We start from the raw sequence: 12,854 nt of genomic DNA on the forward strand, positions 1-12,854 counted from the left end.
CACACACACACTTTAGAACTAATAAACAAACTTGATAAAGTTTCAGGAAAAAAAAATCAGCATACAACAATCAGTCGCATTTCTATACACTAACAAGGAATATCCAAAATGAAATTAAGAAAATCCCATTTACAAAAGCATCAACAATAAAGCACTTAAGAGTAAATTTAACTGAGGAGGTGAAAGATTTGTACACTGAAAGCCACAAAATATCAATGAAAGAAAATAAGAAGACCCAAGTAAATGGAAAGACATTTCCAGCTCATTGATTTGAAGACTTAATCTTACCAAAGTATCCATACTATCCAAAGTAAACTATAGATTTGATATTATTGACATCAAAATCCCAATGGTGTTTTTTTACAGAAATAGAAAAAATACCTAAAATTCAAAAGGAACCACAGAAGACTCCGAACAGACAAAGCGATCCTAAGAAAGAAGAACAAGCTGGACATATCATAATTCCTGCTATCAAAATATATTACAAAACTATAGTAATAAAAAATACTATGGTACTGATATTAGAACAGACATATAGCTCAATGGAACAGAATAGAGAACATAAAAATAAACACACATGCCTATAGTCGAGTGATCTTCAAAAATAGAGCTCCTGGGTGGCTCAGTCATTAAGCATCTGGCTTTAGCTCAGGTCATAATCCCACGGTCCTGGGATCGAGCCCCACATCAGGCTCCCTGCTCAGTAGGAAGCCTGCTTCTCCCTCTCCCACTTCCCCTGTTTGTGTTCCCTCTCTCATTGTGTCTCTCTGTCAAATAAAGAAATAAGTATAATCTTTTAAAAAACACAAAAAAATGGAACTAGGAATACAAAAAGGGGAAACGACAGTCTCTTTAATAAATGGTGCTGGGAAAACTGGATATGAACATGAAAAAGGATGAAACTGGAACTTTATCTTACACTGTATACAAAAATTCATTCAAAATGGATCAAAGATCTAAATGTGTAAGAGCTAAGACTAGAAAACTCCTAGAAGGCAACAGCAGAAAATTGTCTTGGCAGTGATTTCTTGGATATGACACCAAAAATGCAATCCACAAGGCAAAAGAGACAAATGGGACTCCATCAAACTAAAAAGCTCTGTGAGGCAATGGAAGCAATCAACAGAGTGAAAAGGCAACCTACAGACTGGGAGAAAATATTTGCAAATCCTATATGACATAAGGGCTTAATGTCTAAAATATATATGGAACTTCTACAACTCAATAGAAATAAAACAAATGACCCATTTAAAAAATGGTTAAAGGACTCGAATAGATGTTTCTCTGAGGATGACATACTAATGATCACTAGGAAGCGGTGTCTGGGTGGCTCAGTAGTTTGAGCATCTGACTCTTGATTTCGGATCAAGTCATGATCTCAGGGTCCAGGGATTGAGCCACACGTCAGGATCCATGCTTAGCAGAGAGTCTGCTTCAGAATTCTCTCTCCCTCTCCCGCTGCCCCTCTGCCTATTCATGCTCTCTCTCTCTCTCTCTTTCTCTCAAATAAATATTTTTAAAAATGTCCAGTAGGTATACCAAAAGGTGCTCAATGGGGCACCTGGGTGGCTAAGTCAGATAAGCTTCTCCCTTTCCTTTTGGCACAGGTCATGATTCCAGGATCCTGGGATCAAGCCCGGTATCAGAATCGGGCAGAACCTGTTTCTCCCTCTCCCACTCACCCTGCTTGTGCTCTCCTCATTCTCTCTCTCTTTCTCTCTGCTTGTCAAATAAATAAATAAAATCTTTACAAAAGAAGGAGGAGGAGGAGGAGCAGGAGGAGAAACGAAAGGTGGTCAACATCACTAATCATCAGGGAAATGTAGTTCAAAACCACAATGAGGTACCACTTCACCCCTCTCAAAACAAAAAGAAGTCAAGTGTTGGCAAAGATGTAGAGAAACAAGAAACTTCTGCACACTGCTCGTGGGAATGGGGAATGGTACAGAAGCTGTGGAAAATAGTGAGGACATTCCTCAAAGTATGAAAAGTGTAATTACCGGGGGCACCTGGGTGGCTCAGGGCATTAAGCCTCTGCCTTTGACTCAGGTCATGATCCCAGAGTCCTGGGATGGAGCCCCGCATCGGGCTCTCTGCTCATCGGGAAGCCTGCTTCCTCCTCTCTCTCTGCCTGCATCTCTGCCTACTTGTGATCTCTCTCTCTCTCTGTCAAATAAATACATAAAATCTTTAAAAAAAGTATAATTACCATCTTATCTAGTAATCCAGCTTCTGAGTATATATCCAGAAGAATTGCAATCGGGGTCTCAAAGAGATATGTGCATGTTTCTGTTTTTTAAGGTTTTGTTTTAATTCCAGTTAGTTAACATACAGCGTAACCCGAGTTTCAAGTGTACAATACAGTAATTGAACACTTCCATACAACATCCTGTGCTCATCACAAGGGCCATCCTTAATCCCCATCAGCTATTTCATCCCCCTTCCCTCTGGTAACCATCAGTTGGCTCTCTATAATTAAAAGTCCTTTTCTAGATTTCTCACTCTTTCTCTCTCTCAATCTCTCTCATTTTTTTTTCCTTTTGCTTGTTTGCGTGCACGTTTGTGTTTATTGCAGCACGATTCTCAAGATAGGGAACCACCTAAATGTCCATGGCTGAATGGACAAAGAAAATGTGGTACATATGTCAAAGAGAATATTAAGTCTTCTCTCTCTCAAAAAAAATCATTCATTCATTCATTCACTCATTCATTCATTAAAAAGGGGCACCTGGTTGGCTCAGTTGGTTAAAAATCTGACTCTTGATTTTGGCTCAGTTCATGACCTCAGGGTCATGAGTTGGAGTCCCGAATGGGGCTCTGCACTGGACGTGGAGGCTGCTTAAGATTCCCTCCCTTCCTCTGCCCCTCTCCCCACTTGCTCTCAAATATATACATGCATACATGTTATTTATTATTAAATATCATTAAGCCTTTATAATAAATATATTAAATAGCTATTTGATATGTTATTAAAAGATTAGTAAGCCTGAAATATTATTTTAATAAAATATTATTTAAAATAAGATAAATATTTATTATCATAAGTAAATAATTTATTTTTATAAATACATTACAAATAAAATATTATTAAGCCTTAAAAAGAAGGAAATGCTGCCAAAAGCAAGAGCATGCATGACCCTGGAAGACACTATGCTAAGTGAAATAAGCCAGTCACGGAAGGACAAATACTGCACATTCCACTTTAATGCGATACCCAAAAGAGCCAAACTCGTAGAAGCAGAGAGGAGAAGAGTGGTTGCTGAGGGCTATGGAAAGAAGGAAATGGGGAATTGTTCAACTGTTGGGGTTAATGTAGGGATGAAATCGGCCATAATACCTGGCTTGCTAAAATGTCACACAGAGGCTGCTGAAGGCGGGGAAGGTTTCAGAGAAGGGTGTCCGCAGCCATTTGGAATGCCAAGGCCTGCCAGACCACCCTGGCACTGGAATGCCTCGGGAGTTGCCTTCCCAAACCAAGAAGCTTTCTTAGCCCAACCAGCTACCGTGGGATCTAAGAGCTGTAAGCATGGTCCCTTAGGCTGTCTTTAGCAGAACTCATAGAACACAATCTTTAGCATAGCATACCTTTCAGTAAAGAGATCCTCCTAGTTCCTGTAAGACCACTTGTCACACATCACATGCTTGAAAACAATGATAAGGATCTGGGATTATCCTGAAGGACCAAAGAAGAGCAAAGGGTCTTCATCTGTGAGTGCTGACCCCCTTCCCTTCTCCTCTCTTTCACAGAAAAGTCTGGAGTAATCTTTCATCGGTTTAATCCCTGGTTACAGGGATTGCTGGCCATTCTTAGCATCCAGTGGGTATAGGGTTTCAGTCAAGCGAGATGAATAGGTTCTAGAGATCTGCCACTCAACATAGTTCATATGGTTAACAACACTGTATAGTGCACTTGAAATTTTGATGAGGGTACATTTCGTGTTGAGTGTTCTTATCACAACAACAACAAAAAAGATTTAACTAAGAATTTTGCCTTTTGAAAATAGCACTTTCCAAGTATACACATTTACAACACAGGTTGTTCCTCAGCGCATGTGTTAGAAAGTAACTCCTGTTATTTGTTCTCAGTTGTTAGGGCTCTTTGTTAAACAACCCTCATGCTGGTGGATCATCCCTCTATTTTTTTCTGAGCTCTATTTCATGCATTGGGTGGTATATCTAACTCTGCTAGGACACCCTGTAGAACAAGAAAGTTCTTTATTACTCTAGGATTTAGTCTTGTTCCTGACCCCAAGATTTTGCAGAAGGAAACTCATTCTTTTTGTTTTTAAAGTAGGAAACCCATAAGAAAGGAAGATAAGGAAAGAAGACAGGGACAGTAGGAAGTGGGGGAGGAAGAAAGGAAGGAGGGAGGGAGATGCCCAATGCCTTTACATGCTGGTTTGGACTTGAAGACAGTATTATAAAGCCCTTTATAAAAGACACTGTCTTCGGGGCACCTGGGTGGCTCAGTGAGTTAAGCCTCTGCCTTCAGCTCAGGTGATGATGTCAGGGTCCTGGGATCGAGCCCCACATCCGGCTCTCTGCTCAGCGGGGAGCCTGCTTCCTCCTCTCTCTCTGCCTGCCTCTCTGCCTACTTGTGATCTCTCTCTCTCTCTCTCTGTCAAATAAATAAATAAAATCTTTATTAAAAAAAGACACTGTCTTCAAAACGACCTGACTGAAGCTTCCCCTGGGGTTTATGGGAAATGTGGACATAACCAAAGCTTAAAGATATGAAATTTTGGAAATAGAATACTACTGACGCACAGCTCTTCTGGGGTCGTTGCCTAGGTAACTCAGATTTGAGCACCTGTATGGAATCGGGCTTCCGCAGAAAATTCCCAGAGCATAGGGAGGCATCGTTTCATTTCAGGTGGTTTTCACAATCTGGTGGGAAGGCAGATTTCACAAGGAAAACAACTATTCTTTAAACATGTACAAAGACAGACTATGTCAAATAGCTCTGAGGAAAATGCTTCCTCATCCTAGTTGTCAAGCCAAGGACTTCTGTGGCTGATTGATTTTTGCCATTACAGACTGAATCCAGTTAACGGCTTGTGTAAGACAGCATCAGGAAGTAATAAAAAGAGCCATGAGTGAATTGAAGTGAAAACCTTTGAGCCCAAATCTTGATTTAAAGTATTGAAAGTTCTTCCCCCCTCCCTTTCTTTCTTTCTTTCTCTCTCTTTCATTCTTTCCTTGGCTTCATTTATTTTTACTATATGTTGCAGTAAAACTGTTCCCTCTCAGTCAAAAATCTCAGCCCCTATGTGGGCTGTATTTCTTCCCCATTACAATCTTTCTTAATAAAAAAGAGCTGTCAACTTCTCTCCATGTAATTCACTGTTCAAATGTCTTCCATTTGCCTTCGGTGCATGCAAAACTCTGGCATGGCTACCCAGTGTATTCCTTTCAGGGAGTCCTCTGGACACTCATCATCCTGAACAAGGACTCCAGTCTGCTGATAAATTCCATTAATGAGATAAATAACTGAGAGGGATAGAAAACCTTCTGTTGAACCACTCTTTGGCATCCCCAGACCAAGACCGGGCATAGGATTTAGACAGACACTTCTAATCCTTTGAAGTGATCCTACTTGGAGCAGAGTTAGTGCTGACCTAAAGTCTTTGACCCAGACCTTAAGGAACAATTAGAGTCCTCTGGATAAACGTGTCCTCCATGGACTACTGCCTTCTTCTGCCTTTCAAAATCAGACTTACATGCCCTCAGATTCGTCTCTGTTTTCTTCCTTTTTCCTTTCTGTCGAGTAGTCACACATCGCCCCTTCTCTGGGACAGCTTGAAATCCCAGAACATTCATCAGCTGTGATTTCAGTCCAGGACATGAAAGATGATGGATCCCTGCAAAATTCAAAGTACATGTAGTTTGTCTCTCCTTTTGATCCCCTTAAATGCCTTCACTGCCTTTCCCTCCAAATTAACCCACACCTTGGCAAGCCTCCCATGCTCTAGATCTATCCTTTTTTCCCTGAGTGGGCCTTCTGTCATGGGCACCATTCGTTCAGGGCCCTCTTCTAGTTTCCTAAGGTAAGAGCAGAGTGTTGGTGGCTGGAAATTACTTGTGTTAAATTAGGGCTATTATGTGGCAGGCCTTTTTAAAAAAATAACCACTTTATTGAGACATAATTCACATACCACAAAATTCATTCATCTAAAGTGTACCATTCAGTGTTTTTTTTTCAAATATATTCACAAGGTTGGAACAACCATAACCATCTCTAATTCTAGAACATTTTTGTTCTCCTCCTCAAAAAGAAATCCTGTACCCATCATGGACATTTTGTATAAGTATAAACACAGTATGCAGTCATTCGTCACTAGCTTCTTTGACTTAGCGTATTTTCAAGGGTGATGTGTGTTGTAGCACATGTCACTAACCTCTTCCTTCTTTATGGCTGAATAATATTCCATTTTATTGGCTTTACTGCTTCTGCTCATTCATTTCTCCATGGATGGACATTGGGGTGGTTTTCATTTGGGGGCTATAACAAATAATGCTTCTTTGAACTTTGTGTATACTTTTTTTGTGTGGACATAAGTTTTCGATACTCCTAGCTATATGCCTAAAACTGGAATTCTTGGGATACAAGATAACTCCATGTTGAACTTTTTGAGGAACTTTTTGAGGAAGTACCATGTTGAACTTTTTGAGGACTGTTTTCCAAAGATGCTGTAGCCTTTTACCCACCCACTAGCAATATATGAGTGGTTTTGTTTCTCTGTGTCCTTGCCAACACTCACTCTCATCTGTCTTCTTTTTTGTATGGTAGGCATTTTCACATGTACATCATCTCATTTTAGGTTCACAACAACCATGAAGATAGGTATTATTCTCCCCGTTTTGTAAATGAGGAAGCCAAGACACATAAATAAGGCAGTGTTATTTACTGAGTGCTGATGATGTGACAGGTGTTCTTAGAAGCCCTGCCTCCTTTCACCTGTACAACAATCCTATGAGGTACATACTTTTTGAATTCCAGATGTGCAGAGAGGTTAAAGAACCTTATGGAAAGACACATAGCCAGGATTTAAACCCAGACAGCCTGATTCTGGTGCAGTCAGAGTTCCAACCCAAAGCAACTGGTCTCCAACAAAGTCCATGCACATAAATAAAATTTCTACAGTAATTTTTTTAAATTAAGAGATCCATAAGTCTTTGCATCTTTCTGCAAATACTTTTTAAAGATTCTTTTATTTATTTTAGCAGGGGCAGAGGCAGAGGAAGAGGGAGAGAATCCTCAGGCAGACTCCCCACTGAGCGTGGAACCCTGCATGGGACTGGAGCCCTGGACCATGAGATCATGACCTGAGTTGAAACCAAGAGTCAGATGCTTAACCGGCTGAGCCACCCAGGCACCTCTCTCTGTAAATATTAATAGTTAACAGTTACTGAGGGTTCACTATGTGCTGGCAATGTTGTATGGGCTTTACATAAACTAAATAACTGAATCTTTGCAACAGTCCTATAGGGTTGGTATTATTAGCATCCATATTTTATAGATGAGGAAATGGAGGCACAGAAGATTCGAGTACTTTGCCCAAGGACACACAGATAATATGTGGTAGAGGCAGACTGTGAAGAAAATAAGTGGTCTAGATTCAGAGCCAAAGCTCTTAACCACTGCCCCTTAAAAGAAATCACAGGGTGAGCCCATTGGATTTATCCATAGACTCAAAAATACCCATTGGATCTCCAGACTTTGGTGACAATATAATTAATGATCATTTTAGAACAACTATTTGGGCTCCTCATGAGTCAAACAAAATTCAAAAACTTCACATCCATGAATATAATCAGGGATCATGCCTACAGACGTTTTAGAACCACTGGGTCAGAAAGTTCAGCCACACTATCTGGTTAAATGTTATCAAACTGGACCGTTAGTGGGACCCTACAGGATTTTACTGAAACATACCTGTTCCCGTTCTACGTTCCCAATATCGAAGACTAACAATTCGCAGAATTCAGTTACCTCTGAATGATCTAGCTTCCTAAAAAGACGTGGAATGAAAGCATCCAAAATGACCTTTTCACCCCACAAGACTGATTGCAAGGGCAGACATATCTCTTTAGCTTCCTTCTTAAGTTTCGTTACAGAGACAAAAATACAATCCCTTCACATTTCATTTTTATACTGCTAGACACTACAGGAACCCCCAATTATATACATCACGGGAAAGTAGCAAAGGCTTTCTTTCCATGGCATTAGCCCAGGATCTATGTATTCCTTTTGAGACCAAGACACAGAATGAATAGCTAATTCTGCAGGGCTGGGGCGTGGACTATAAAAATAGGTCCAGAAAGATGTGTTCTTAGTTAATCATCCAGAACGAGGCTTGGACAAGTAGCTCCTTGCAGTCAGGAAGTCACGTGAGAATCTGGGGAGCAAGGGTGGTGGGGGGGAAGATGAATGAGAGTAGGAGAGGAAAACTCCAAGAAAGGATGTTAGACAAATGTCTGCATTTAGCCACGAGGGCTGCCGAGTCACGTCTAACCCCGCTGAGGGTGAGGAGGCAAACAGAGCTTTCAGCCCTACCAGCCAATCACCAGCTAGGAGTATGAAAGGACCTCTCTCATTTCTATGGTCACAAAATATCTGTGCTGCCTGTCATACTGCTTTCTCTGCATTAGGTAAATGAGGGTGAGGCAGAGCAGGGAACCTGCCCAGGCCAGACTCAAAGCGGGATCTGCCTGATTCCAGTCTGGGCTCAGATTCCAATTCTGAACCTCTTTTTAAAAGCTTCACATAAACCTTAATCCACTGACAGTTCGTTGTGAATTCAGCAGTAATAACAAAATCTCCTCATTGATTATGACCATCCACAACTTTTATATATATATATATATGTGTGTGTGTGTGTGTGTGTGTGTGTATGTGTATAATTATATGGTATAAATTTATGTATATATATCATTCTCTCATTCTAGCTCTCTCGCAAATCAATAAAAATACTCTAATAAAAAAGGGGACTTATATGTATATATATGCCCCTTAATATATATAAATATATATATATTTACATATTTATATATGTATTTATATATAATGTGCAAAGTGCCATAAGAAGAGAAAAAATATATATATATATACATAATACATATTTTTTAAAGGAAGTTAGTGGAAGGAGGCAATGTCATCATTACTAATGATCTCTTCTCAATAGGCACGCTTGGTACACACAGTACAGTTTTTCAATTATTTGTCATAACACCTGGAAAAAGTGGATACCATGCTTTTTTTGGTTTCTTTTTTAGAACTATATTTTTTCAAATATGAGTGAAACCTTTGATTATAGACTTTCTCCACCTGACTTATTTCACTTAGCAGAATCCCCTGCAGTTCCTCCCATATCGAGGTAAATGGGAGGTCTTCGTACTTTCTGATGCCAGAGTCAGAACGAACGGAAGCAGCATGGCTCCAAGGAGCAGAGCTAAGTAATTTTGCCGTGTTGCAACAGGATGCAAAGAGGCTGCCTGAGGGTATTTAGGCTATATGTATCGATCTACTGATTTATCCATTTCTTTGTGGCAGTTTGGAGAGGACATGTGGAATCCTGACCCAACTTTCTGCCACCTTCAACCCTGTGAACTTGAGAGAAAGCAGATCAGTGTTGCCCTAGAGTAGCCAGCTCACAAACTGACACAGAAAGGGATTTCATGAGGACTTTGGTCATGATCCCTATAAGACATGAAATGTCAGTATTATAGAAGAATTCCTCAGACTCTGGGCGCCTGGGTGGATCAGTGGTTTAAGCTGCTGCCTTCAGCTCAGGTCATGATCTCAGGGTCCTGGGATCGAGTCCTGCATCGGGCTGTCTGCTCGTCAGGGAGCCTGCTTCCCTCTCACTCTCTCTGCCTGCCTCTCTGCCTACTTGTGATCTCTCTCTGTCAAATAAATAAATAAATAAATAAATAAATAAATAAATAATCTTTGAAAAAAAAATAAAGAATTCCTCAGACTCCCAGGTTTTCAAAATCAATGTGCTGCATGACCGTTTTCACAAGTATTGTTGAAGATGCAGAACGGTAAGGAAAAAAAACAAATATTTCATCTCCTTTTACTATTTTCAAGGAACAGTGGACTGTTTCTTAAAGTATAAGGAAAACATGTCTACCATTCCATAAGCTCTTTTTCTTCTGGGTAAAAGTTTGATGCTCTGGCATACGTCAGTTCTCAGGAAAGGCTGAGGATCCGGAGTCACAGCCACCTGCCTTCAAACTCCAGCTCTACTCTTCCCAGCTGTTGTGGGGATTCAAGACAGTGGTGCAGCAGCACCTGGCTGTCTCAGTGGTTGGGAGCATACAGCTCTCCCTCTTGGGGTTGTGCGGTTGAACCCTAAACAGTGGGTAGAAAAGAGTTAAAGAAACATGAAGAAGATGGTGCATATTTTATGGCCCATGGTAGGTGCTCGACACACATTCAGAAGACTCTAAGACCATGCTGAATCCTCAGCATGCATGCTTTGGGTGGCAATCCGCCTCACCTCACCATAAAGACTCGAACCATACTCATATCCTACTTTAAACATATCTTTTGCTAGAATTTGGAAGTAAATCGGAAATGTTCTTTTTGATAGTATGGAGGTCCCTCAAAAATCTAAAAACCGAACTCCCCTGCTCTCCAGCCCTTACACTACGATGGAATGACCCGAGAGATACCAAAAAACTAATTGGAAGGGAAATGTGCAGCCCAATGCTTAGAGCATTATCACCAATGCCAAAACGATGGAAATAACTCAAATGTCCATCAACAGATGACTCAATAAATAAGAATGTGTGTGAGTGTTTGTGTGTGGGTGTGTGTGTGAAATGGAATATTACTCAGCCATCCAAATGAAACTATGTTGCCATTTTGAATGACATGGATACAGCTTCAGAGGACCATATGAAGCAAAAGGAGTCAAAGAAAGATGAATTCAGTGTGGTTTCTCTCATATATGGTATTTGAAAGAAAAACAAATGAACATGGGGAGAAATGGAGAGAGGCAAACCAGGAAATAGACTGGAAGCTCTAGAGAATGCACTGATGATGTTCAGAGAGGAGGTGGGCAGGGGGATGGGCTAAACGGGAAATGGGTCTGACTAAGGGCATATGATGGGGCTCCTTGCGGGTTTCTGTCAGTTAAATGTCTCCTTTAGGCTCAAGTCATACTCACAGGGCCACAGGATTGAGCCTCCATGCAGGATCCCTGCTCAGCGGGGACTCTGCTGCTCCATCTATCTCTGTCTCTGCCTGCCACTCATGCTTGCTCTCTCTCTCTCTCTCTCTCTCTCTCAAATTAAGAAATCACTTCTTTTTAAAAAACAGGGCATATATATTATATATATATATTAATTATATATATTATATATATACATATAGATTTACATACATATATCTATGTAGCTAACTATCCATTGATCTATCTATACATATATATATAAAACGCCAAGTGCTGTAAGCATTGCCAAATATACATCTATACATATACATATAGGATTCTACATTAAAACAGAATATATATATATATATATATATATATATATATATACACACACACACACTATGTATACATTCTTTCACAAAGGATCGTTTGGGGAAGGAGGCAATATCATAATTATCAATGACCACTTCTCAACGGGCACTCACTGTACTCACAGTGCAGATTTTCATTTATTTTGCACAACACCTGGACGACTTGGAGATCAGGCTATTTGATTTTCTTTTTTAGAAATATATTTATTCCAACATGAGTCAAACCCTGTAATAATGATCTTTCTCTGACTCACTGACTTCACTTAGCAGAATCCCTTGCATTTCCACCCACATCGAGGAAAATGGGAGGTATTCGTCCCTTCTGATGCCTGAGTCAGATTCCAGTGAGTCTAGGATCCACGTCGTCTTGAGGTGGTCCTCTTTCCTGTATGGAATATAAGGAATAGGGCAGGGGATCACAGGGATTGAGAGGAAACCTGAACGGGAAGAAATCAGAAAGAGAGACCAACCACAAAACACTCCTGACTCCTGGAGGCAAAGAGAAGTTGGCAGAAAAGGAGGTGGGTGGGGGGATGGGGTCAGCCCGTGATGTGCATGAAGGAGGGCACATGATATGATGAGCTCAGGGAGGCATAGGCAACTAATGATTGAACGTTGCATCCAAAGCTAATGATGTATCATATGATGAGCCATGGAATTTCAATAAAGATACATTCCATTCATTCCTTTGGCCTAGAGAGAGGGAGCAAAAGCAGGCCCAGTGGCAGGCGAAAGGAGAGGGAGAAGCAGGCTTCATGCTAAGCAGGGAGCCTGAAGAGCTGGGGCTCGATGCCAGTGTCCTGGGATCATGACCCAAGCGCAAGGCCAATGCTTCACCAACTGGGCCACCCAGGATCCCCTCTTTTACTTTCTGAAGTGAACCCCATGCCCAGGGTGGGGTTTCCCCCCGTAACCCTGAGGTCCAGAGTCAATTGCTCTAGCAAAAGCAGGCCGAGTGGCAGGCAGAAGGAGAGGGAGATGCAGGCTTCTTACTAAGCAGGGAGCCCGACGAGGTGGGGCTCGATGCCAGGGCCCTGGGATCATGACCCAAGCGCAAGGTGAGCCACCTCCCTGAGTGACATGAAAGGGATTTCTTTTTTTTTCTTTTTTTTTTAAAGATTTTATGTATTTATTTGAAAGAGAGAGAGATCACAAGTAGGCAGAGAGGCAGGCAGAGAGAGAGGAGGAAGCAGGCTCCCTGCGGAGCAGAGAGCCCGATACGGGGCTCGATCACAGGACCCTGAGATCATGACCCAAGCTGAAGGCAGCGGCTTAATCCACTGAGCCACCCAGGCAACCCATGAAAGGGATTTCTTGA

At 41.2% G+C, this 12,854-nt stretch overlaps 1 protein-coding gene across 1 annotated transcript in view; it reads left to right on the forward strand.

Annotated features, from left to right (window-relative positions):
• The first annotated feature begins 1,932 nt into the window (after positions 1–1,932).
• LOC123934718 (G-protein-signaling modulator 3-like) overlaps positions 1,933–12,854 on the forward strand; it is a 168,186-nt gene continuing 157,264 nt past the window's right edge. The window contains exon 1 of the mRNA XM_045994809.1: positions 1,933–1,981. Coding sequence (XP_045850765.1) covers positions 1,933–1,981 — 49 coding nt within the window. The remainder of the gene's footprint in view (positions 1,982–12,854) is intronic.

The sequence above is a fragment of the Meles meles genome, chromosome X, assembly GCF_922984935.1.
Source record: "Meles meles chromosome X, mMelMel3.1 paternal haplotype, whole genome shotgun sequence".
Lineage (NCBI taxonomy): Eukaryota > Metazoa > Chordata > Mammalia > Carnivora > Mustelidae > Meles > Meles meles.